This window comes from Vigna unguiculata, chromosome 11, assembly GCF_004118075.2.
Source record: "Vigna unguiculata cultivar IT97K-499-35 chromosome 11, ASM411807v1, whole genome shotgun sequence".
NCBI lineage: Eukaryota > Viridiplantae > Streptophyta > Magnoliopsida > Fabales > Fabaceae > Vigna > Vigna unguiculata.
Window position 1 is genome coordinate 36,212,353 of NC_040289.1, and position 25,639 is coordinate 36,237,991.

Genomic DNA, 25,639 nt, shown 5'->3' on the forward strand with positions numbered 1-25,639 from the left:
TCTTTTAATTTATATTATCTTTTTTTTGTTATTTTATTATTTTAAGGATGGATATCTTTTTAGTCTTTTTTATATATAAATGTCAATATTTGAATGTGTGTGTGTGCTAAAAAGTTAATTATGAAAATTAAACTTCCTGTCTCTTTCTATTCAAGTATATAATGTAGTTTTTATATGTGGACTACATTGTATTTAATACAATATATATAAATTTAACACTAATTTTTTTGATGATAATGAGGAACTACGTAAAATGAAGACGAAGTTGGGAGTTGAAAATTTAAGGAGTTTATTTTCATAAATTATAAGATTATATTAAAATATCCATGTAGTGACCATTCTACCAAATTTAAGGATTCATATAGTACTTTGGTATTAATACTAATTTATAGTATTTTCTATATAGTATTTACTGATGATCATAAGTTTTGTTTTATTTATTTTTTATACAAATATACAATTTTTATAATATTTATTGTGGGATTTTTTTATTTTTAGATAAAATATTTAAGTATTTTTAATTTCTATTTTTAATAGTCTTCCTTTTATATCTTATTATTTTCCTTTTAAATGTTATAAATGATTACATTAAAGAACTTTCTATAATTATATGAAATATACATATTTGAAATTTGAAATACAATAAAGAACATTTCATATTATGCGTTTTTTATTATCTCTCTTATTTAATTTTCTTGGGTTTATCTTTAACCATTAAAATAGATTTGGTTGGATGGATAACCTGAATAACTCATCAATGAGATTGGATTAGACTGCAAAAATTTGTTGTCTAATCTGTTTCTGAAAAAAAAATTCATACATTTAAAAAAAAAAAAATATATATATATATATATATATATATATATATATATATATATGTCTATTCAAATATCTTTGAATTATATGATCATATGACTAATTTTTTTTATGTGCCTTAAATTTAAAAGATACATGTTTTTTTTCTTAAATTTATATCTATGTTCTATTTATTTTTATTTTTAAATAATTAATATGATTTGTTAGGTTATAAGACAAGAGTATATATATATATATATATATATATATATATATATATATATATATATATATATATATATATATATATATATATATATATATAAATAGATATTGAGTCTAGTCTTTCCTAAGTAATAGTAATTCTGAAATATCTATGATTTTAGATATGAATTTTTGTTTTCTTATCACAAAATTCCTGTTTTATTCAAAAAGAGACATTAAATAAAACAAACTTCTCTTCCTATATATATATACATATAAATAGATATTGAGTCTAGTCTTTCCTAAGTAATAGTAATTCTGAAATATCTATGATTTTAGATATGAATTTTTGTTTTCTTATCACAAAATTCCTGTTTTATTCAAAAAAAGACATTAAATAAAACAAACTTCTCTTCCTAACCGGTACGAACTCCAACAGTTCAATCACGTAAAATCATATTCATTGTGTTTCATTTTCAACCTAGTGTTTTTAGCCTATTAAAATATATTTTAAAACAAAAGATTGTTATTAAAAAAATATTGATATATTATGTCATCAATAACGTTTTCATTTACTTTTCAAGATATAATTTAAATTTAATTCAATCTTATAAAAGATAATTCATTACGTTTATGAGATAATATTTATATTTATTGATGTTTTGTTTTATCCTTATAGTTGTATATAATATAATATCTCTAGTACATATCTCTTAATACTAAAAACTCTGAGATGAGATTAAATATCTATGAATAAAATAATAAATCCAATAAATTTTTCAAGATAATTTTTAATAAATAAATCTATATGAATCTCACAAAAAATGAATTTATAAATTAGAATTTGTATTTACTTACATATTTTATTTTAATTATATATGTTAACGAAGTTATATCATATTTCTTCAAATGTATGATAATTATATCATTAATTGGGTTATCTTTGTCTTTACCAAGTTATGGAAAATTCTTAAAGTTGGGTATGGAATATTGTCTAATTTTTGATTTTACGTTTTGGGTTTTATGGGAAAAAAATAGAGAGTGTAGGGTGTGACGACAAACCAATGAGATTTTTTGTTTGTGGAAGAGAACATGAGAATTTAGGTTAAAGTCATGTGGGGGAGGCCAAGCTGAAGAAGACACATTGTGGAATCACACTCACCAAGTAAACCTATCACATAGGTCAAACATTGGTAAGACATGCAAAGCCACACATAAATTTACTTTAATAATGTAATTAGTGACATTTATAATTAGAATCCAAATTCTAACTGAGTTCATATTTTTTACCGTTTTTTTTGTTGTTCTCTACTCATCATTAAAATATATTGTATTAGTATTTTAAATATTCTTTTAATATATTTTAAAATATCAAAATTAGTGGTAATCATTATATTATGAAGATACAGTAGAAGAACATCAAAAAAATATTCAGCAAAGAATCCAAATTCTAACTTCATTTCAGTTTTTTTTTATATATATATATAAAAAATGGTATTTTTCTTTTGTACTACTAATTAAGTGACCAAGTTGATGTTACTTTTATAATCACATAAAAAAATAATTTTAATGATTAAAGTAATCTTTTATATATATATATATATATATATATATATATATATATATATATATATATATATATAACTTTATTCAATAATTCCTTTATGCATTTCAAATTAAAAATATTTAACATTACAAATTGAAGCAACAAATGTTTAATTAGATGATGTTATATGAAAATTGTACATGAATAAAAGTTGTAAAATAGAAATTCAACATAACAGGATTTTTATTTATATTTTAAAAAATAAAAATTATTTTTTTACCAAAAAGATCAAAATTAAATTTGTTTAACACTCATTGTATCAATTTTCTATATAAAAACCCAAAATTATATTTATATCAATTTTGGATATGAATATATATAATTGGTTTTTATTAAACATGGACAAATATATTCTTAACCTCATCCTTGATTTTTATTAAACCATGTTTATAAATTGAAATATATCATTAAGGTTCTCTATGTTGAAAAATGTAGATAATCTCAATATATTATATGTAATCAAATGAATGACATGTTAAACTTTAAGGTTAACAGTATCAGTCTAAGCAACATAACTAGGGTTACACATTTCTATAAGGCTCTGCCATGTACAATTTCCACATAAAGCTTAATAATAAGCCACCATGCATGAACCATGGTTTCTTAAAATCTTAACCCTAACTTAGCTTCTAAGTGGAGCAGTCCACAAACGGCACTGCTACTACTACCATTGATATATTCAATGCTTTTGTTTGTAGTATCATTATTTTCTTTTCTTCCACATTGGCAACTATTATTGACTTCAGTCTATGCAGGTTTAATCCATAAAATCTTCTAGTTCTAGATTTTTTGTCACCATTGAAGTTATTTCACACTGACCCTTTCAACACTAATTTTCTGTCATAACATTCTTCTGCCTCGTGCTTCTATCTATTATGGCGTTCTACACAAATGGACGCAAAATTAGCGCATAATTGTAGAGTTATATATACTCGCAGACTCAAACAAAATCCATGGTTGAAATTTGAAAACCTAGGTTCTTGTAGTTTGTCACAATAAATATTGAATCAAATTTGTAGTTGCGGTCTGAAACTCTGAGTTGTACTTGCATTTAACTCATGGATAAGGACGTGGCAATCAAAGAACATACGCTTCTCCTGAATTATTCTCTATTCAACACACACTTTCATTGCAGTCTTTAATTAAAAAAAAAAAGTATTAATTCTCTGCCGTACATGAACGGTAATCCAAGATTCTTATGCAGAGAATGGAAAGTATAGGTCAAATTCATAGTTCAATATCCATCAATGTGATGTGACAGGATCCATGAATCTTTTTGGAGAGTTTTTGTTACGAAAAGGTTACTACTAGGAAACAAAATTCCTTAACAGTTTTACACAAACCCTACTTGTGTATATTTGTTTTCCTTACAGACTGTTGTTATCATGCATTTTGCTATTTATTGCATCTTCATGTATTACCTTTTCATGTACTTTCATGATGCCATCGACCATTTTGAGGGCTCAACTTACTCAAAAAATTTACTGACAGTTTTCTCATTATCTGGTTCAATCAAGTGAGGTTGGCTTCATGGGTTTAATAACTCAGGAAATTTACTTAGAATTAATTCAACTTTTGGTATGATGATTCAAGAAAATTTTGAAATGGATTACTGAGTTCCCGAATTTAATGGATGGTTAATTCAGGCAAATCATGCTTCAGGATCTATAGGAGAAAAATTGAAGAACATTCCAACTCATGACAAAGTCACCCAGATTTGAAAAAAAGCCTAAAGTAATTCATACAAGTTCAAAGCAATATCTGTTTTGAAGGTTTCTCACCAACCCCTTTTCTCCCAGTATGAAGAATTCATGTTTACAGGGTATAGATCTGTTGCAGATATAGATGAAGTGGCCAATGTGTCATCCACTGAGAGACTCTGATTGTTGCTCTCACTTAGATTATTTTCTTCTATCTCTTGGTAATGCTGTCGCATTACTTCCAACTTCTTCTCATCCAGTGTCTCACTTGACTCTGAAATCAACTCCTGAACCACAGATCTACCTTCAAGCATGCTTACTACTGAGGACATTGTAGGCCTGAGGGATGCTGTTGCATTGGTGCATAAAAGAGCCACATTGATCATTGTGATAACCTCCTTTTTGTTGAAGTCCAAACCCAATCTACCATCAATTAACTCCATTAGATTGCCACTCTCTTTTAGCATGTGTGCCTGGTAAACAAAAGCCATATAATCTTATCTATGTTATAATGTTATAACCTGATTTCATACTTCAAACCTAACTCAATCTTACAAAATCAGCTTGTAAGATAAGATTTGTTTCATTTATATATTTTAAATTGACTTTATTTCTAGTCGATATAAGACTTCCAACATAACTTAAGCAGGACTCTGATAAAATTGCAGTCCAAATAACTTAAGTAGTCACAAGTAAGATTCTACTGCCAAATTTGATATTATGTGGAACTGTGAAAGTTGTGGTTCTCAAAGGAAAATAACATTTTTTTGAATACTCTAAGGAAGCACACTTACCCAATCAAGAAGATGCAATGATGCTTCTTTATGTCGTTGGATTATATTGCTCCTCCCACTTATAATTTCCAAGGCAACAATTCCAAAACTATAAACATCTGCTTTGTCAGTCAAATAACCATGCATGGCATACTCAGGAGCCATGTATCCACTGCACAAAACAAGTTCTATGAGCTACATTGATTTAAGAAACGTGTTAATTGCTCAAACTTTTGCATCCTCAATTGCTTTTTAATCATTAACTATACTTGGCTAAATCTGATTCAACAAGGTATGCAATTTGATAATCTCTCTGGTTTATTGCTTCATAGTCTAATCATATCATGCATAGAAAACATTTCCTCATAAAATCTGTATAGAAAATCAAAATACAGAAACTCACTAAGTTCCAGCAATTCGGGTGCTTATGTGGGTATTGTCCTCTTCATCGAGCTTGGCTAAACCAAAGTCAGATATCTTTGGTTTGAGATCTTTATCAAGCAACACGTTAGTGGTCTTGATGTCCCTATGAACGATTTTCAATCTTGATTCTTCATGCAGGTATGCCAAACCTTTGGCAATACCAACACAGATGTTTTGCCTTGTAGGCCAATCCAATTTAATTTGGTGTTCTTCTGGACCTTCATCAGTGAATAAAAATGAATTACACAAACTGAAATATCATAGAAGGGACAACTGAAATCGACCACATTAGAAAGAATTACCGAACAAAGCACGAGCAAGGCTATTGTTTTCCATATATTCATAGACCAACAACAATTGATCTCCCTCAACACAGCATCCATAAAGTTTAACAAGACAAGGATGTTGCAAAGCTGAAATCATGCCAAGCTCATTTATAAACTCACGATTCCCCTGCCTTGATTTGGAAGAAAGCTGCTTCACTGCTATTATTGTCCCATCTGATAAATTTCCCTGCATATGGAGCAATGCAACATAGTTGTTGGGTTGGAATGCTGATTTTTCCCTCAAAAGTAACATCTTCAGTTAAAATAGACTCATAATAATTGAGGGGATATGCCATACTATCTAAATTACCTTGTACACAGGACCAAACCCTCCTTCTCCAATTTTGTTGGCTTTGTTGAAGTTATTTGTTGCTGCTTTGATTTGTCGTAAGGTAAATATACCCATTTGCAGTTTTAACCCCTTTAGCTCTGTCAATTAAACAAAAAAAGACTGTAGATTTAACTGCATACCCTAAATTTAGGCTCATAAGAAAATTCATGCTACATGCAAGAGTTCTTTTTTGTACATTGAAAGTCCTTAAGGTGAAGCACAAAGGTTATCATCATGACAGAATAAGTTATTTGCAATTACCTTTTGCTAAAGAACTTTTCTGTCCTAGAAAGCCTCTCCACCAAAGTATACCAAACACCAGGACTAGAAAGACTACTGCACCAGCCACAATTGCAACCACAGCACCTGCAGATATTCTACTTCCATTTTCTGAGGGAGGGATGAAGTCTGCTTGATTATAATAGAAAACATTGTTATTCAAGAACTTATATTGCATGGTAACATCCATGTGCTATATGAATATTAAGTACCGAATGAGAAGCACAACTCACTGGGATTTACAGAAATAGCTGATATAAGAGGACCATATACTGATTTAAATGGAATACCAATTGTGCCTTTCCCAGTCCAATATAGGCGAATTTCCAATGTGTTGCTACTAATCACAATGGTAAATGATTTTGTGACTGCTTTATTAACTCCTCCTGCTTCTTCTGCAATATTGAAATTCTTGAGCACCATGTTTCCCTGCAAGAAATCTTAACCAACCTTAATAATGCCTCATAATGGCTACATTTTTAAGCATGCAATATTCAAATATCTTTTAATCAATTGAAGAAATCAAATTCATAAGGTACCAAGGTGGGGAAATTTCTCCAGTTGATATGTGAGATTCTGGGTATTCTAAGGCTTCACATGGATTATAAAAGAACACATCTATCTCTAATCAAATTTCTTTTCAAAAATTGAAGATATAGAATTTGAATATGGCATATATACAATTTTATAAAGTACTCATAACAGACAAGATAAAACTACAAAAGTTTGTGATAATTTACCTGAATGTAGACATCAAATATGCGTCTTCCTAGGCTGTTAAATGTTTGATCTTCAGTAAACATGACCTCTGCAAAGTGTAGATTCACCGTGTAGTTTCCATTTCCCAGGCAAAACCCATAATAAGTGAGAGAAATGGGAGAAACACGTGCATCCATGTATATTTCAGCATCAGCCAAGAAAAGCTGAGATTGATTTAGCCAAGTATAATATTCTGCACGGTCATTATCCATGAAGTGACCAGTGCTGCTAAATCCCCAGTTTTTTCCACTTAGGTGGAACCTAGCTGGTCCTGCATTATCTGTATCCTCATCATATGTTTCATTTCCATCCACTGTTACTTGCTTTCCACCACAATTTATATGAAGAGAGTGTGATTCTGGGACAAGCAGATTAGTGAGTACAAGGTATTCTGGGACAAGTAAAGGTTAGTGAAAATTTAGATGTGTATAAAATCGTTATCAAAAAAGAAAAGTAAAACTTACTTTTAGGACAGGCAACACTTCTTAAACATGAAACGGATTCTCTGAAGGAATGACCAAAGTGAAAAAGCTATTTAGCATGATCCATCTAAAATTTAAAATGACCATATGAAAGGGAAATGTCAAAAGATATATCAAACTTACGAGCTATTGTCCACCGAGTAGCTTGCAAACAAGTTCCTATGGGATACAACAGAAGATTATGACTCAGATAGGTTCTTTAAGTTGCAAACAAATGTTCTCATATGCAAGCATTCTTACACATTTCCCCGTTGACATGGCTGCTGTCCTGAGTTTTCCATGGTAAAGTTATTGTACGAAAGATCTCTGGTTCAGATTATAAAATTTGATTCAGAAAATCTAACAAGATGCAAAACAGATATAGACTTCATGAAACTGAGGACTAGAAAGAAACCTATGACGACTAGTATAGTAACTCAAAGGTGCCTTTCAGGTAAACAATTTAATCAAGCACTTGTCTAATAAGCTCTTTAGTTATGGCATAACTTTGAGCATGAAGCATGATGGAATAAACTAAAAGAGTGCTATAATTGCAACTGCATAGGTGGCGATCAAGTACTGATACAAACAGAAACCTTACAACCAAGACTAGACTTTTCACATAGAAAGACACCAAATGATATGCTTATAAAGTCTCTTTCCCCTCAGAACTCATTAACTATTCAATTTAAGGAATCATAACATAAAATAAAACCATTGAAATAAAACTTACACATTTTTTTCTTTCTCTGCCCATGCAGGTACAGGTCCCGTGAGGATGTTTCCAGTTAAATATCTACAATTGAAGAATTTAAAGAAATTATCATGTATAAAACTTGTGATTTATCCAGTCCTAGAATCATGGTGAAAACTCTAGTAATATTGAATCATGCTATTGCTCCTAAATGAAAATTAACAACACTAATTGGTTACCGGAAAATGCCAGCCCAGTTTGGAGGAAGAGAAAAGAAGTTAACAAAATTCTTACATATAATCTGTCTTTCTTAAGCCATACTCAAAGCTGCTTGGAATCTGTCCACTTAATCTGTTAAAGCTGAGGTCTCTGAAAAAAATTTCAACCAGATTAAGCTGAAGGAAAATAGCTTAGAAAACATTCTATAGTGTTGTAAACTCGAGGAGAATTGAAGTTGTGTTTTTTGATGCATTGGTATGAAAGAAAAATACTATTGAAATTTAAATGCAATGCAAGAACATTGTTAGAAGTAGTTGCACTTAAGCACATTGGGAGAGTAACAGAAGTTACAAGGTTTGTAAATTAGACATATTCCCCAGATATTCAGGTATTGTTCCATTGATATTGCAACTCCTCAGAATTCTGCGAAACAGTAAGATAGACAGCAAAATAAATCAGTATTGTAATTTCCTTGTTCTGAACTCAATATGACAGAGTATTCATTGATGAAATCAACTCACAGAATTTCCAAATTTGCCAGATTGTCAAGTTGGGGAAAAGGAAAATAGTCTGATCCCTCTATATCACTAATTCTCCTGCACATCACATTTTAAGCACGGATAAACGCATCTAAAATGAAAGTAAATTGAAAACCTCGTTTACTACATAAGATACCAGACATACAAGTCTGTTAAACTTTCAAGTAGTGAAATTCCAGAAGGAATTGGCCCACTTAATCCAGTTCCTTGAATCACTCTGTCATAACAAAAGAAAATTTCTTTGAGATCAAGGGTTTCTGTTCCTCAATAATCATGAACAGTTATCATGGTACCAATATAAATGAACAAAACATAGATTCTCACAGTTTCTGGACACTTGTCCAGCTTTGAATAAAATCGGGTATCCTTCCAGAGAACTTGTTATCCCCTAGTCGACTGCATAATGTGATGACATGAAACAAAAAAGAAAAACTTTAGCTAAAGATGGAACTTAAAATAGCAATATATATATATATATATATACTGATTTAATAGTCACTAATCAGTGTATTAAAATTAAGAAAATAGGAAGCTTACACTTCCTGCAAAGTAGTGAGTCTTGCAAATGTTGCAGGCAACTCTCCAGTAAAATTGTTGGAGGTAAGTAGCCTAAACGTATTAAAAGCAACAATAAATCATCAAGAGAAACCAAGGTATTCTAATTAAACTAAACTGTTACTCAACGAGCATTGACATTTGATGTTTTGGAACAAAAATCAAGGAAAGCAAACAACCTAAACATAGTACTAAAGTTGAAACAAAATAAACGTCATACAGTCTTTGAATATTTGGAAGATTCCCAAGCTCACTAGGAAGATTTCCAGAGAGTTGGTTGAATTCGAGGGTCCTATTCACATAAAGCCAAAGTTAAACCCAGATGAGATTATAAATGCTTGAAAACAATGCATGGTGGATAACCAGAAAAAGAAAACTCACAAACTTTGGAGAGTGGAGATGTTTGCAAGCTCTGGGGGGATTGAACCCGTGAGTCGATTAGCACTCAGAGAACTACCATAAATATGTATTACTCTTAGTGTTTCAATCACAGTAATATTTGTGAAACTGAAGGAATAGAAAATAATCTTAAACTGCAGGTTTTATGAAACAGAGGGAGTAGTAGCATTGTTCGTGTATGCATTTATAGATTGGTGAAAGAAAATTGACAGAGAAACTAAAGAAAGTGTACATGTGGACAAGATTCAATAAGCCCCACTCCGGAGGAATTGTCCCATTCAGGTAATTGCGACTAAGATCACTGTAACAGAGAGACAGTGTCATGCAAAATACGAATTTAGAAAACACATTGTTGTTGAATGAAAGTGAGCAAAAGTGAAAGAATATCATACATTTCTTGAAGGTACGGCAATCTAACCATTGCTACTGGGAGAGTTCCTCGGAGATTTTGTACTTTCAAAAGTCTGCATGCTCATTTTACCAATTAAATGTGTTCAAGTTTGAAGTTAGCTCAAGAAAATGAAATAAAGGGAGTGAGAGAAGTACATGTTAGTAACATGGCAGATTGTGGCATTCTCAAAGGAACAATCACAGGTGACATTATTTTCTGTCCCTCTCACTTTAGTTTGCGATGTCCAATTGTGTTCTCCACTGCATGGATCAACACTGAAATCCCAATCCTTCTTCCCAAGACTCTCACCTATGTCTTTCAAAGCTTCCACTATATGCATTATGATTATTAAACAACTCAAACAATGTTTATGGGTAGAAAAAAAGTCAATAATCTTATTTTTGTTATCCAATGGATCCTGCTTTGGTTATCTTTACATACCTTCATCTTCTGGCAGAGTGGCTCCAAAAGCTAAAGAGAGAAAGAAAAAAGCTAGTAGGAGCTGAAGGAGGAAGAAATGATGAGAATCCATGTTCATGTGGTTGTTGATTTCATGATGAAGAATATAGTTTCATGAAAAAAGACATCATCAGTGGTAGGAACAGTACTTGTCCGTATGGCTTCAGTTTGGGTGAGAATGAGAAGCAAATTCAACTAAGACAAAATATTTGTATGGATATTAACACAAAGTCAACTCTTGAAGAATTTCCCACTTGCTACTTTTGTAAGTACTTCAAAATGAGATTTCCATTTTAAATCAACGAAAAGAGAAAAAAAAGGATAGTGATCAGTGTAATACTTGCTGACACGGTAAAAGATGGAGAATTAAGTTTCTTGTTGCTTGTATATTTGAATGGTAGGTAGTTGTATAAGTCAAAAAAAAAAAATAATAATAAATAAATAAATAAATAAAAGCTTTGTTTTTGTTTGGTTGTTGTTAATTATGTCATTCTTGAGTTATTTGACATAGTCATGTTGTAGCTTGTTTGTCTTAGCAGGTTTACCATAAAGTTTACAACCATATTTTATATACAATAGTTGCAATATTTTAGAGGTAAGTTGGTTTCTTGTTCACGATAAACGGTGGAATAAATAAAATATGTTATAGTATGTTATAAGTTACAATAATAAATGGGAAGGTTCAAGTTCATTTGACAAGGTAAAACCTAAAACAGTAAAACAATAGGAAAAAAAATGGGGTAAATATGTTTTTAATATCTGAACTTTGATCTAAAATTGGAATTCATCCATGTTTAAAAATTTTATATATTTTGATCCTAAACTTTAAAAATGAATGAATATAGTCTTTTTAATTTAATTATGTTAACTTTTTTTTTTACATGTCGAATGTGTTTCATACTAGTATTGGTTGTTTACACTATTTGACATATTTCCGTTCAATATCTGTTGGAAAATATATTCACACCTCAAAAAAAAATTAAGGTAATTGGATTAAAAAGATCATATTATTCATTTTTAAAATTTAAAAATTAAAATATATCAATATTTTGAACAAAAATAAATTTCAATGTTGGGTCAAATTTCAGTAACTAAAAATATATAATATAACTATGAGCATGTTGACGTGTGCTTTTGAAAGTTTTAGTTTTGGTTTTGAAACTTTAAATATAATTGATTTCTTGTTTGGATTCAGAAGCCAGAGTAGCCCAACGAGGATGCCTTCTCTCTGGGCCTTTTTTGAAGCCCAATTATATTTGGAATGGATCCACGTGGATTCCAAAAGGTATAACCTGGGAACCCTTTTAGATCTCCGATTTGGTAGCAGACTACGATAAGAAAGCATCGTAAGCAAGCTGAGAAAATAGCATTGCATTAGCAGCAGCGTTGATAAAAAGAGTTAGAAAATGCGAAAGTTCGATCCATGGCCCGTTTTCTTCAAGCGCGAATGGAAACGGAACTGGCCTTTCCTCGTTGGATTCGCAGTCACCGGAGCCGTAATCACAAAGTTTTCCCTCGGCCTTACCGGTAAATCACCACATCAATCACTCTCTGTCTCTCTTTTTGATGAATTTAACTGTGTTTTCTCTTTTATCGAATCGTAATTCAGTAATTCACTGTTTTGTTTTCTTTGCAGAGGAAGACGCGAAGAATTCCAAGTTCGTTCAGGCGCACAAAAGGTAACCCTATCTGCTAGGCGTTTTCATTTGTGTTTTGGTTCTTTAATATTTGGTGCGATACGAGCGTGTTTCTTTTGTTTCCGATTGTTGAAAATTTAAGCGATTGAGGCTGTTAATTTGTTGTGTAGTTTTTGAATTTGTTCTATCTTTCCAATTGTCGAAAATTTTAAGCGGTTGAGGTTGTTTATTTGTTGTGTAGTTTCTGAATTTTGTCTATCGGAAAATGATGATTCCTCTTTGAAACATAGCTTTACGTATAAGTGATGAGTCGTTTTGTACAGTGTTAGCAATTCAAAGTGGCGAATAGAGACCGTTGAATGATATGGAAATTCACTGATTTTTTTCTGACAATCCATTTATTTGTACTGCTTACACTCGACTTCGTAACAGAATTCTGATATCGTTATATATCACAAGCTCTAATAGAATTGGTAACCAGCAATTGTAATAGAGTTTATCCCTTTTTCTATAATAGCAAAACAATAAGCATTACCTACTTATTTTTTTCTACACTTTGCAGCAAAGATGTAAAAACTGATCATGAACTGGCCCAACCAATTAAAAGATTTGTAAATGCAGTTTTGTTTAGTTCCATGCTTTCTTTGGTGTGTTTGACTTCTTTATATAAATGCGTGAGCAATTTTCTCATTTAATATTGTGTTCGTAATTCTAATAAAGGTTGATAATGTAATCTTTGAAAATCATCGTCCAGAATTACTTGAATTATCTTACTGCATTACTCCTCTCATAGAAGGGTGCATTTCCTTTCTGAGCTAGATGTGTATAAATCTAGCTTGTTGTTGACCCCAACTGTTAGCCTGATCACAGCTATGTTAGCATCTTTGTCAGTGGTCATATCAGGCTTAATTTTCAGTTGCCTTTTTGTCTGTAGATAAACTGTGACAATGAATGTGCTTGTTTTGCTCTCAAACCTGATATGCTGAACAGGAAAATTATCTTTCAAGAGTTGATGGAAGCAAATTTTTTAACACTTGACTGACCCCTTTGGTTTAATACACTGAAGTAATGATCCTTTGGCTATAATTGAGGAATTATTAGAGATATAACTCATTATTGTCAACGATTTTACTACTATACCTGATTGTTTTATGCTCTATCTGTTATGTTATTAGGCATGCTTTTAAATGCATGGATTTTAATAATAGGACATTGTGGTGTTCATATGTATTTCAGGTGACTTCTAAATAGTGAGATATGCACTGGCTTTGCACTGTGTTAGATTTGTCAAGATTACTTTGTTTGTCTTGATTTTATGGATTGTAATAACATAAGAGAGATATGCTCTGGATAATCTCTCTAAGTCTGTATCTCATGTTTTTACATTCAGTTATGGTTGTGTACCTAAATCTGGTTGAAGAAAACCCACAATGGTTATTAATTTCTGATTCAAGTTATTTCCTTCATTAAAATTCTTATCCCACGTGTAGTTTTGCCTGTGACCTCCATAATCTTGCGGGAAATAGACGTCTTTAATAGTGTACGTTCTGTGCCTTGCTAATATGTTTTGTTACTTTTCAGTATTGACTTATTAAGTACCTTGAGAGCGGGGCTAGTTATAGTTCACATTTTCAAAATTTGAAGCATAAGACTTCTAAATACTTAGGATTAGAAATTAGTATTCTTGGATAACCATTTTAAAAAGTTTTATATACCTTTTAATCTTAGCATTCAAATAAGCTTTCAATAATCTAAATTTTAATTACAAATATCAAAGTTTACCCTGTCGTTTTTCTTTTCTCTTTTACAAATATTGTTTTTGGCAAGAAAATACTTCAATTGATTATAGCATGTTTGTTTAACTCTTGTTGACATCAAAACTTATAAAGGCCATAGAAATGGTAACAAACGGAGAACTGTGTTTGAGTTATTTCGTTCCCCACTTATAAGTATCTTCGTTTATCACTTTTTATTTTAGAATGAAGAAAATGTATATATATATTGTATTATAGATGTTGACATTTGTCCTCAATTAAAGTTTTATCCGGATAATTTATGTAATAAAATGTTATTAAATGACATTATGTACCATCGAAGTTAAATTTTAAATGTGACTGAAAAAGAGTATCAACATGTATGGTATTTTATGTAAGTTTTTTTCTTTGGAATATTTGGTTTCATATCTGATAAAAAATTATATTTCAAAATTTGGTTTGGATTAAAAATTGGTATTTTAAATGAAATTTAATTATTTAATATATAATAAATATCTGAATTTGTTCCTAGTAGTTGTTTTATTATTCTTAAATTAATGCTATTAGTAGGTTAATTTTGAGAGTAACACTTAACACTACAATAATTATCAATTGCATCCAAAACCCGTAGGTTTATTCTTTGTTGTCTTTAATCATATATATACATAATGTCTTGTATAGAAATTCCTCTATTTTTTTAACTTTCAGACTTAAAAAGAGATTTTTGACTTTGAAAGAAATATGTACATGAATCTAGATTCTCAATTGAATTTTTATATTGTCATCGGTTAAATATTAAAAATATATTATATTGATATTTCTTTTTTCAATATATTTTAAAATTTTAAAATAGTAACCATCAATATATTTTAAAGACATAATAAAGAAAAAACATAAAATACATCAGAGTAAAGACATAGAAAAACTTGGCATAAAATCCAAATTCATATTTATACAATAAATATTTAAAAATGTCCTACTCAAACAACAAATTGGCAGGGTGTGTACAAGTTAGATTCAATTACTTTGAGCACATTCATTATTCAATCTAATAAAAAAATGTCAAGTTAAATTTTTATGTTTTTAGTTAAACTTAATCTAACATAATTTACATTTAATCGAGTTGGGTCATTGGATTAAAGGTTACGGTTCCAAAAGAAAATTATTTGACCTTTAGAAGATTTAAAAAATATATTATACTATTTAATATTTAAATAATTTAAAATTTTAAAAATACATATCTACTTAATACCATAATTATGAAATTAAATAATAGTTATATTATTATCAATAACATTGATATTATTCAATAATTTTGATTACATTGAAATGAGTTTGAAGTTCAAAGAACACAGTATACATGCAACGAAACATTGAGTCAGGTTAAGTTGTGTTTGATTTAAATCAGTCATAGACAAAATTAAACTCAATTTTGTTTAAATTAAATGGATGGGTTATCCAACTTCATAAATATCCTAGATCTAAGTTTTAAACTTAAACAATATATTAGACTTATTACCTAAAAACACCTAACCTGTATATATTTGCAATTCATATGAAAAAAAATAAAAAATGTCAAAGAAATCGATAATTTCAAAAAATTGATACATTATATTTAAATTACTTATAATTTTTTTTTTCTAAATATTTTATATGAATAGAATAATTAAAATATCTTACATTTCAATTTTTTATATAAATAAAGTAATTAAATATCTCTTTTAAAATAAAATTTTATTTTAAAATATGTATTTTAAATTTTAAATTTACAAAAATATTAGTCAAATTTAAATATTCAAATAAAATTTAATAATTTAATTCTTTTTCGATATAATGTATATAAAAAGAGGGTGACTAGGTGTGAAATTTTAATTTTTTTTAATGAATTTAAAATTCTATTAATTTATTTATTTGAAATATTTCTTAAAATTTTAATTTTTTTTTCAAAAATAAAATCATTTAAACCATGTATTTTACTTTAAAAAATATTAAATAAATAAATTTCTATCTTAAATTGTCTCAAAAGTATTATCTGATGCAGTGAAGGCTGCTCTTGCTGAGTTCATCTCAATGCTGATATTTGTCTTTACATGAGGGTTGTCTTGTCTTTGTTGTTTCAATTTCCTTATTTTGCTTTTGGTTCATACTTGTCCTGTTCTATAAGATCATTTACCAAGTAATTGTCACATATAATGCTTACTTTCAAGAAATAAACTCGAAATGCAATATTTCAGAATAAGAATAAACTAACTCATTTCATGAACAAGCTATCATTGTTAATCGACACTAAACATCAATATAAATTTACCAGGAAGAAAGCTGTAGACACATTACTGAAGGCAAAACATTGCAAATCGTTTTCTCTCTTCCAACTCCTACCATAACCATTATTACAGAGAACAAATCCATTCTTTGACACTAGAAAAAAATTGGAAAGGAAATAAATAAATTTCGGAATGAGTGCCACACAGAAAGTCATTAATTTTTTTTAACAAAATACATAGTGTATCAGAAGTTTAATCATCAATCCAATATCACTAACCAAGAAGAATGGTGTCTATAAAGTTTTGTAAAGCTCCTCAAGTCGTTTTCTTGTCATGGCGTTTATAAAGTTTCGCACGTCGTTGCTTGAACATGTGCAGGTAAAGTTTGAACCAGAGGAATGGATAAGCTACAAGTACAACCTGAATGAGAGAAATGAAGCATAAATTAAAGGGATAAACAATTCATGGACCTACATAAGCTACAATTAGAGAAAAATTGAATTGAAAGGGACACAAAAAGACATTTGATATGCAGCAAAAACCAGTTTCAGTCAGCTCCCAACACTTGAGTGCTCTTGGAGGAGCTTATATACAGTTAATCTGGACTTATCTTTTGCATCACCACTTCAATAATTGTTTGTTAAAAATTACGAAAATAACTTATGACGTGTTTATAAGTTGCTTTTAGTTACTTCAATAAGCTCTCCCGAATAGTTTATTAAACAGATTACAGCAGACATGCAGAACAGTCTAATTTATACACAAGCTAATCTTAGTTTATAAAGAAATTGAATTCATTTTTTTTCTTACTTTTATCTTGTTGATGTGTTTATGAAAAAGTTTGTTCAAACCACAAGTCTTTCATGCAAAATGCATTCACACAATAGTTTTGAAGCATTTTTTTCTCTCATCTCTAGTTTGAGGCTGTGGATTATTTGTTACTTATAAGAACTCATTACCTTAAGGAAATCATAATAACTAAATGGGAGGCCTGAAAAGGAATCTGCATAGAGATTCTTCTTCTTTATAAATGGAAGCGCCTGGTACATTGTCCATACTGCAATATAATACATATATCAGTTACTTTATGCAGGGGGTGATGATGGCATTTGATTAGGAAAGGAATAGGTAAGAAGTCAAGACTATAGTAAAATCGATTAAAAATTCATTCAAAAACGGAATTCCGAGATAGAAGGGAGGTATTGATTTATGAACTCACTTTCACCAGGACCCACTCCCAAAGGATACAGCACAATAAACGCAGTGTACCTAATTAAAGGATAAAGCAACAAGCACATGCTTTGAAAAGGGTACTCTATAAAAATAATCGAAGATATTAACCTTGTTCAAGTTTAAAGTATGTAGCATATGATAGAAAAATACCTGAGATAGGTCATCCAAGAAGGACAATTTCCCGAACAACTGAAAGCATAATGTGAATACCTAATGACCTGCATCTCCAAAGATTGCTGTCCCAGTCATCTTTCTTACTTGGAAAATCATCATGATATATTTCTTTATTACCAGTGTTCATGGATCAGACATAACAAACCATTGGTGCCGTAGAAATAAATATCAGGCTACAGTTCACACTACACGCCATGAAAAGTCACCCTATATTCTCTTAAAAAGAAAAACATTATAGGAAACCTATAGGGATGACATAAACTAGGGGTTAAAAGAAGTTTGGGAACATTAAAGGTGAATTCAAATCCATAATATCCTAAAAATTTGTAAAAAGTGAACTTTTCATGTGTTATGAGGAAATTTTCCCTGTTATTGCTCTACTGAAAACATCAGACATGATCAACAGTGACTCTTTTTTCCAGTGATACGTACATGAATTGTTGCTTTAAATGGTTATGTAACAACTATTTTAAAGCTTAAACCAAAAGGTAATGCTAGAAAATTCAATGAACTACATCCAATAAAAAAATAAGCAAATTACCTCACCCATGCTCCATGCAAGAAAAGTGATAAAAACTGAAGGGAGTTCCTGGAGCTACAGAAAGCATGCAACAAATAGCCAAAGTTAGCTTCTGTGTCTGATTGTCAACCATTGCATACGCCAGTAAACATTCAGATTACTCCTCAGGAATTTAAGGGTCATACATTTCATTATGGTTTTACATAAAAAATTAATAATGATATTAATAAAGTAACAAAGCATTTTCAAAATGTAGGCTAAGTATTCGGTGTAAACAATTTCAAACACTTAATGTAGTGGTTCGTTCCATGAACAAGAGCATATGGAAACGAAAGTGGAAAGAAATGGAACTATAACACTCAATATGAGTCTTGCCAACACATGTTGCACTTGTGAAAGAATAGAAAAAATTTAAAAAGCATTTAGCCAAAAAAGGTCAAACATTAATAAATTGGGATAACATTTTCTATTTCGGTGGTATACTGATTTTTGGCAAAACAAAAAGACAAGAGAACTGAAAGTGAGCCATAAAACCTCATCAAGTTTCCGAACAATGGCAAGCACAAAGTGGGTCCTTCCTCCCCATTGCATAAGAGGAAGCAAAACTCCGCTGGGCACAATACCTGAAATTGACTCGTTAAAATTGCTTCTTAAAATTTAAACTAAAATTGTGTTCTACCAACAAAGCAATCCAATTTCATTCACAGTGGCACACGCACCTATGGCTCCGTGTATAACTTCCAAGAATGCAGCACATTGCAGAAAACCTTGCATCATGTACCAAGCAAGAGCAAATATTAGGCTTAATTAAACAAATCTACAATCCTCGTGTTTTAATCTCTACTCTTCTTAAACATTACAGTTTTAGTCTTCACCGCTACACTTATTAATTTATTTTGTCCCGTAACACAGTAAATACTAAAACAAATTTAAAAAATATATATAAAAACTAAAATAGTTAAAAGTGATTGAAAGATAATAAAACAAATTTTAAGAAAATAAATGATCAATCTAATCACTGAAACTGTGTCTCATTTTCATATTAATCTGAGTAAATTACACTAGCTTTCCTTTTTTTTTTTTTTTACATAATATTTTTCAAACTTTTAAAGGGACTACCATAATTTATAAGGATATAAATATAATATAATGTTCTCAAAATAATTAAAGGATTTTCTGCGAAAAAGAAATATATCGAACTAAATTATAAAAAAAAAGCGTAATCTACTCTGTTAGGATTTAAAAATTCAAATAAATTTCTAAAATTAACATATTTTTTATCCCTAAACATATATTACTATTATTATAATCGCGTATTATCACTTTAATGTCTAAATTTGAACATTACCTCGTTTAATAAATGTATGAGTAGTAATTAGAATGCAGACATTTCATGCATAAATAAAAAAAAAATGAGTAATTAAACTGAAAGAAGTTAAAACAAAATAAGCTGTGTTTTTTTTCAGTATATTGAATAACAGAATTGCGAGAAGGGTATTTTGGGAATGAACTGACAAATTAAGTTGCCGGCGGAAGCATAGGTTCCGTTGATGGAGGCAGTGGCGAGAAGATTGTACAAAATCTTAATTAACGAAAGCGTCCTGCGAGTGAGAAATTAGAGAGTCAGAAGAGAAATTGAAGAAAGAGATGAGATGAAGAATTGTTATTTGTACCATCCAACGGTCTGAAAGGAGTTGTAAGCGAGAAGATAGAATGTGGAGATACGAGACATTCTCCGTCTCTCGATTTCTCGTTTCGTTTCCCTCTTCTCCTTCCCTAGTTCGCCGGAGATTTGTATAATAAACTCTCAGCAACAACCAATCGCAAGGGTTCACTTTTATATATTTTTCTCATATATTATATATTTATTCTTTTACAAATATCTATTATATTTTTTCTATCGTCTTCTCTATTATTTATGAGTTAAAATAAAATAAATTAAAAGGCAATCATTTCTCAAGTTTTGTAATGGTGAAAACCCTGTTCGATGAAATGTATTTCTAAATTACATTATTTAATAATTTTTTTATTCAATAAATAAACTCGTATCTTATTATAAATCCAAAGGTATAGCATTGGTTCCATAAATTAGTATTTAATTTAAGTAAAGCGCACTTAAAACAAGATAATTTAGACTTGAAGTGGTTCAATGAATCAAATTTCATTGTAATTAGTTGAAACACTCTTTTACTTAATTTAGGTTTGATTCGTATTAGTTGTTTTTTTATGAATGCATGATACGTAAGTGCTCCTATTTGCAAAGTTAATTAAAAAAATGTTACTGTTAATTAGGTCAATGTTAAGAAAATATCTATATAAGTGGTGTCCAATTCAGCTCAGCGTGCGTCTTCATTAATCTAATTTTCTTGTAAAATCAAAGCAGAATATTTAAGTCAGGACTAGATAATTTAAAAAACTTACTTTCTAAATAATTCATGCAGTTAAACTTCAAATATGTAATGTAAAATTTATCGTACGAATAGTTTATACTTTATTTTTAAAATTTCTGCCACCTGTTGTTTTATGAAAAAAATTCTGGAATTGCAGTTATGATTATTTATAGTAAATTATACTTCAAAATTGTGTGTAAAATTTACTTTTTTATTTGATTTTAAATTGAAGTGCTCATGATATACACTTCTATTTAAACACAAAATTTACCTTTACCCAATATCAGTTAACTTAAGTTTGAAATGGGTGAATTCACGTAATCTCTTTTCATTAACTTAAAAAAAAATTAAAATAATTTTTTCATTAACAAATACTATTAAGTAACGTTACATAAAAAAACACAAAAATCTCTTTAGACCCTTAAATTTTTTCTTATTTTTTTAGAAGTATTCCTCCGAAACAATTTGAATTGTACCCAGACCCGTAAAGTTCGTCCCCTTTTAACCGGGTGACCCGAAGTTGGCACGCCAAATTTTAGCGCCAACAATTTCTGTTACGAAAAGCAGAAACAAAAGCATACACTTGAAATTCATAACAATTTTAACCCACGAAGTTAATAACTCTGGAAAATGTTTTTTTCGTAATAAAGCTGAACCATAAGTTCACTAATGCGCCACGTTGACTTGCTCGAAAGGTGTGTCGGGTGCATCTGATACTGTTCTTCTGCTTCGAAAGGTACACATAAATTATTCACGCATTAGCAGTTAGTGGCTGATATCAATTTAATATGTCTGAAATGAAAGTGGCATAATAATGGATAGGTTTCAGACCAGATATTGAAACTTCATTTTAAACAAAGTGCTGATGTGTATTTTACATTCAGAACATTCAACCTCCCCTATTGGATGTTGGTTAAAGCAAAATCACAAACACATAGACTACACTTTCCATTACAGCTGTGTCACACTATGAAAAACCATGCCGAAAGCTCAAAGATACTGTGCTGTACATGTTAAGCCTTCTTCTTATTGTTGCAGATGGCACAGACAGCGTTACAACATGATAACGATTAAAAAAATTAGGAATCCCTAGTTAGCCAGTTAGAAATGCATTCCCTTGTTCATACCAGGAATAGTATTGGTCACTTGATGCAGGAAACAACATCTTGTTGCTTTCTTCTTCATCATCCATCACCCATAAAGGGTGAGAACAATTGTACTCCCATGATGATGGGGAATAAATCTTTGAACCCTCTTCACTGTGCAATTCGTACACAGGTTGTTGCAGAATATTGATATTGTTATTGTTATTGTTATTGTTATCTTCTGACAAAACAATATCTTTCCATATATCATCCAAAGAACACTCTTCTCCAGCACCGATCAACCCCATTATGTCATCATATCCACCTGTGTCGTAAAAACTCTCCTCTCCAACCTCTTTGGAAGCATGTGAATCATCAGCATCAACAGCATGGTTGTTTGAGGAGAGTGAAGATAGAGAACCGGAAGATGATGATGGTGATGCTCGTTTTTTCTCTAGAGCCTTCTTTTTCCTCATGAAAGTCCTCCAGAAATTCTTAATCTCATTGTCAGTGCGCCCTGGTAGCTTCCGAGCAATTCTTGACCATCTGCAAGGAACCATCAAAGTGAGAAACACAATTCAAGTAACGAATTAACAAAATAAGGTGAAAAGTGAAAAAAATTTGACATAATATGAAAGACACGAGTGGTGGGTGGTGTTGTATTGAGTAGGAAAGATCATAAGATCATAAGCAGAGGTAGCTTATAGTTTTAATGTCTGCATGGTTCTCAAACCTATTTCCCCATTTGGAATGAAGCTCCATGACGAGGTGTTCTTCTTGGGATGTCAGCTTCCCTCGTTTGAGATCAGGGTGGAGGTAATTAACCCACCGTAACCTGCAACTCTTACCTGTTCTATTCAAACCTACAACAAAGTGACGTGGTTAAAGGGTGCTTAGATTGAAATATTCATACCTATTATTCACTGTCTCCCTCCACCTTCAAACCTGATACCTTTGCTATAAAGTCCCACCTACGATCTCCAAACATGTTTACAAAATACACCAGTTTCAGATCCTCCTGTTCTGTCCATGGACCCCTTCTCATTTCTTCTTGAACCATTTTTTTCTCCTCTTCTATAACTCTTCACTTGATAACTTACGGATTCTATGAGACTACTACCACTATTTATACGTGGTTTTCCCACTGTTCATAATTCTCTCGGTTCATTTTTATAATAAGCAAGTCTGCATATCCACCGTTCATGTGGTGCACGCATTAACTTTTCTATGGCCAATTCAGGATGGTGACGTCACCAGTGACAAGAACATAATAAAGGAAGTGAGTGCATCAATCTTTCATTCTAACTTTCTCAATTACTTTTTATCTGCACCATTGACACCAATCATGTTCACTGTTACAGTTTTGCATAAGTTAGTTACTGTTTTGGATGATGAGTTTTACTGTTGTGATTAACAAGTTGCAGCAAAACTGTTAACTGGTTAAGTTTTTTTAAGTTGGAAATATTTGTGACCATTTGAATGGAAAAAAGAAGAGTTAGTGAGGTATAGAAATTTTAGAAGAACTGTGATAACATGAATGGGTGGAGGGAAATGACTTTAGGAAGCAAGTTGGTGTTTTCTTATTCAAAATGATGAATTGATGCGCTCCTTGACTTTAGAAAAGAGGAGGAGGCCCTGGTTTTCCAATAAGAGAAAGAGGAATTGGACAAATCAAACTTTAGAAGTGGAGAATGGGAAGAAATCATTGAGATGTTTTATGCGCGAGATCTTTACTCTCTCATAGTACAAAGTGAAAATCTGAGAGGCTTTTGTTAATAATTCAGATGAAAAATTATTGTCTCTGGTATTGTACTAAATAAATACCGAATGTTGGGTTGGTGTCCCTGCAGCCAACATGATTTAGGATTTCGGCTGGAACCATGTCGGTCCACTTTAGGTTGTTCAATATTCCATTTTGGGAAAATAAAAAGTCTCAACATGGATATATAAAATGAATGAAACATTTTTTTTTTTTTTATTTCTATGTTGTTCTTTTACCCACTCCTGGTCTACCTCAGGAAGAGGAAAACATCTGGTTTCACTTGATTCATGGGTTAAATTGGTCGAGAATTGCTTTTGTGGATAAAAGTTTACCTGAATTTATAGATGATAAAAAAATGTTATTTGATCATTGGCGACCAATTTACAACATTAAGACAAAATCACGATATGGTATATATACTTTTGAGCTTATAATGTGATTAGGCCAAACATGATTCGGAGTTGATAATTCTCTAGAAAGATCCGAAATTGGTCGCATTCGGAAACTGAGTGGAGGTGAAGATTAGATTAAATTAAGGACACTCAAATGATTCTAATTGGACACTGGTTTTCTGTGTGATTCGAGAATTTAACACATTTCTAGTCGATGAGTGCTATCCATGAGCTTCATGATAAATAGACATGGAAAGTGGAATATGGCATCACTTGAAAGAATCATTACCACAAAAATATAAGAATAATCATTAAAAGAAAATAATAGAATACTTTTTCTTACAACTAAACAATAAATATACTATTCATATGTTCACATAATAAAACGAATTTTTAGTATACAAGTGTCTGTAGATCTCATTTCTTAAGTCATTTTTAGTGAGGTTAAATTAGAAAATTTATTTTTTTAAGATATTACCGGAATTATTTCAAATCTATTATAATAAAATATTTATTATTTTTTGAATTCATTGTATTATCTGTTATCTAACTATTTATTAATATTTAGTGTTACGTTTGAAATATATATCAATTGTTGTACCATTCGTTATTTATTAATATTTAATCTTTTGTTTGAAATATATGTATTAGGACATAAGAATATGTTAAAAATTTCAAATTAATGAAAGATAAGATAAATTTACAGAATATAAATAATACAAACCTTATCTAAGTTGATGGATTAAGTTAAACCTTGTTAAAATTTAGTAACATATTTTTAATTTTAAAAATGAATATAAAAATGTTTCGAAATTGAATAAAAATATAATTTTAACGCCCTCTTCACTAAACTTTTCTTTTTACAAAATGTATTTAAAAACCAAAAATAAAAAATCCACAGCCACTACGAATAAAGCCTTATATATTCTGTAAAAAAAAAATATTATGCTAAAAGAAGGTCTTATATGTTAATTATTAAATTTCTAGGTCATGACTTCTCCAATTTGTGAAAATAAAGCAAAAGCTTAAATTGTAGAGAGAGAAAAACTATTTATTCAAATCTCCTAGTAATCCAGCTGAAGTTGGACATATATATATATATATATATATATATATATTGATTTTATAATTGAATAATAAAATTTTAAATTTAAATTGAGGTATATATGTTTTATAATATACTACAGTTTATTTATACTGATATATATAATGTGTATAAGACTAATCTAGACTTTAGAATTTAATGAATATAGTGTTTATATCATTGATAACTATTACTATTCAATCATAGATGATTATTGGTGTTTTCTTTAAGTGGTGAGGATCAACAAATTTACACCACCATATATAGCATAACTTATTTTCTCCAAATTTGAATTAAATTCCATTTTAATAATATTGCAAAAATGGTAACATGATATTACTTTAGAGAAGTTTGTTTGTTTGTTTGTGGAGAAATAGAGTGAGAGAATAGCCAGAAAAAAGATTGGGTAGTGAGGTGGATGCCACCAATTT

At 30.3% G+C, this 25,639-nt stretch overlaps 4 protein-coding genes across 7 annotated transcripts; 1 reads left to right on the forward strand and 3 right to left on the reverse strand.

The window, feature by feature from the left end:
• Window positions 1-4,271: 4,271 nt before the first annotated feature.
• Window positions 4,272-11,114, reverse strand: LOC114168497 (probable leucine-rich repeat receptor-like serine/threonine-protein kinase At3g14840). The gene is made up of 24 exons (XM_028053337.1): window positions 10,896-11,114; window positions 10,610-10,784; window positions 10,456-10,527; window positions 10,296-10,364; window positions 10,046-10,117; window positions 9,885-9,956; window positions 9,647-9,718; window positions 9,434-9,505; window positions 9,255-9,326; window positions 9,092-9,166; window positions 8,922-8,993; window positions 8,646-8,720; window positions 8,391-8,453; window positions 7,919-7,984; window positions 7,802-7,837; window positions 7,661-7,701; window positions 7,178-7,554; window positions 6,671-6,866; window positions 6,420-6,566; window positions 6,138-6,256; window positions 5,804-6,014; window positions 5,482-5,719; window positions 5,100-5,250; window positions 4,272-4,778 (listed from the first exon to the last, which is right to left on the reverse strand). Exons 1-24 carry the CDS (start codon window positions 10,990-10,992, stop codon window positions 4,383-4,385), a joined length of 3,036 nt encoding a protein of 1,011 aa, XP_027909138.1. The 5' UTR covers window positions 10,993-11,114; the 3' UTR covers window positions 4,272-4,382.
• Window positions 11,115-12,185: 1,071 nt separating this feature from the next.
• Window positions 12,186-14,026, forward strand: LOC114168613. 2 transcript variants are annotated; one of them, XR_003600711.1, is made up of 3 exons: window positions 12,198-12,440; window positions 12,550-12,592; window positions 13,787-14,026. XR_003600711.1 is itself a non-coding variant. In XM_028053498.1 (2 exons), the coding sequence occupies exons 1-2, from the start codon at window positions 12,320-12,322 to the stop codon at window positions 12,594-12,596; spliced, it is 168 nt and encodes a 55-aa protein (XP_027909299.1). In that variant the 5' UTR covers window positions 12,186-12,319. The 2 variants fall into 2 exon arrangements, 1 of the variants encoding a protein (XP_027909299.1); XM_028053498.1 differs by lacking the exon at window positions 13,787-14,026 and having other exon boundaries at window positions 12,186-12,440; window positions 12,550-12,596.
• Window positions 14,027-16,558: 2,532 nt separating this feature from the next.
• Window positions 16,559-20,345, reverse strand: LOC114168881 (very-long-chain (3R)-3-hydroxyacyl-CoA dehydratase 2). Of its 3 annotated transcripts, none has more exons than XM_028053850.1 (10): window positions 20,169-20,345; window positions 20,011-20,096; window positions 19,215-19,262; window positions 19,030-19,118; window positions 18,517-18,570; window positions 17,952-18,019; window positions 17,788-17,837; window positions 17,528-17,625; window positions 16,847-16,988; window positions 16,559-16,679 (listed from the first exon to the last, which is right to left on the reverse strand). In XM_028053850.1, exons 1-9 carry the CDS (start codon window positions 20,225-20,227, stop codon window positions 16,884-16,886), a joined length of 657 nt encoding a protein of 218 aa, XP_027909651.1. In that variant the 5' UTR covers window positions 20,228-20,345; the 3' UTR covers window positions 16,559-16,679; window positions 16,847-16,883. The 3 variants fall into 3 exon arrangements, with proteins under 3 accessions (XP_027909651.1, XP_027909650.1, XP_027909649.1); XM_028053849.1 differs by having other exon boundaries at window positions 16,559-16,722; XM_028053848.1 differs by having other exon boundaries at window positions 16,559-16,988.
• Window positions 20,346-21,704: 1,359 nt separating this feature from the next.
• LOC114170581 (transcription factor MYB48-like) lies at window positions 21,705-23,081 on the reverse strand. Its single transcript, XM_028056090.1, has 3 exons — window positions 22,916-23,081; window positions 22,704-22,833; window positions 21,705-22,516 (listed from the first exon to the last, which is right to left on the reverse strand). Exons 1-3 carry the CDS (start codon window positions 23,028-23,030, stop codon window positions 21,979-21,981), a joined length of 783 nt encoding a protein of 260 aa, XP_027911891.1. The 5' UTR covers window positions 23,031-23,081; the 3' UTR covers window positions 21,705-21,978.
• Between the last annotated feature and the right edge of the window lie 2,558 nt (window positions 23,082-25,639).

Bases quoted from the DNA above. Each gene is read 5' to 3' on its own strand.
- LOC114168497 (XM_028053337.1), bottom strand. From the start codon at position 10,992: ATGAACATGGATTCTCATCATTTCTTCCTCCTTCAGCTCCTACTAGCT. The intron at 6,567-6,670 runs GTGAGTTGTGCT...ATAATCAAGCAG, and splicing joins AGCTATTTCTGTAAATCCCA to ACTTCATCCCTCCCTCAGAA. The intron at 6,257-6,419 runs GTAATTGCAAAT...TTTAATTGACAG, and splicing joins GAAAAGTTCTTTAGCAAAAG to AGCTAAAGGGGTTAAAACTG.
- LOC114170581 (XM_028056090.1), bottom strand. From the start codon at position 23,030: ATGGTTCAAGAAGAAATGAGAAGGGGTCCATGGACAGAACAGGAGGAT. The intron at 22,834-22,915 runs GTTTGAAGGTGG...ACTTTGTTGTAG, and splicing joins CTTTATAGCAAAGGTATCAG to GTTTGAATAGAACAGGTAAG. The intron at 22,517-22,703 runs GTTTGAGAACCA...GGTTCCTTGCAG, and splicing joins CATTCCAAATGGGGAAATAG to ATGGTCAAGAATTGCTCGGA.
- LOC114168881 (XM_028053850.1), bottom strand. From the start codon at position 20,227: ATGTCTCGTATCTCCACATTCTATCTTCTCGCTTACAACTCCTTTCAG. The intron at 19,119-19,214 runs GTGCGTGTGCCA...AGTCAATTTCAG, and splicing joins AGTTATACACGGAGCCATAG to GTATTGTGCCCAGCGGAGTT. The intron at 16,989-17,527 runs GTAATGAGTTCT...TCTCTCATTCAG, and splicing joins GTTATTATGATTTCCTTAAG to GTTGTACTTGTAGCTTATCC.
- LOC114168613 (XM_028053498.1), top strand. From the start codon at position 12,320: ATGCGAAAGTTCGATCCATGGCCCGTTTTCTTCAAGCGCGAATGGAAA. The intron at 12,441-12,549 runs GTAAATCACCAC...TTTTCTTTGCAG, and splicing joins GTTTTCCCTCGGCCTTACCG to AGGAAGACGCGAAGAATTCC.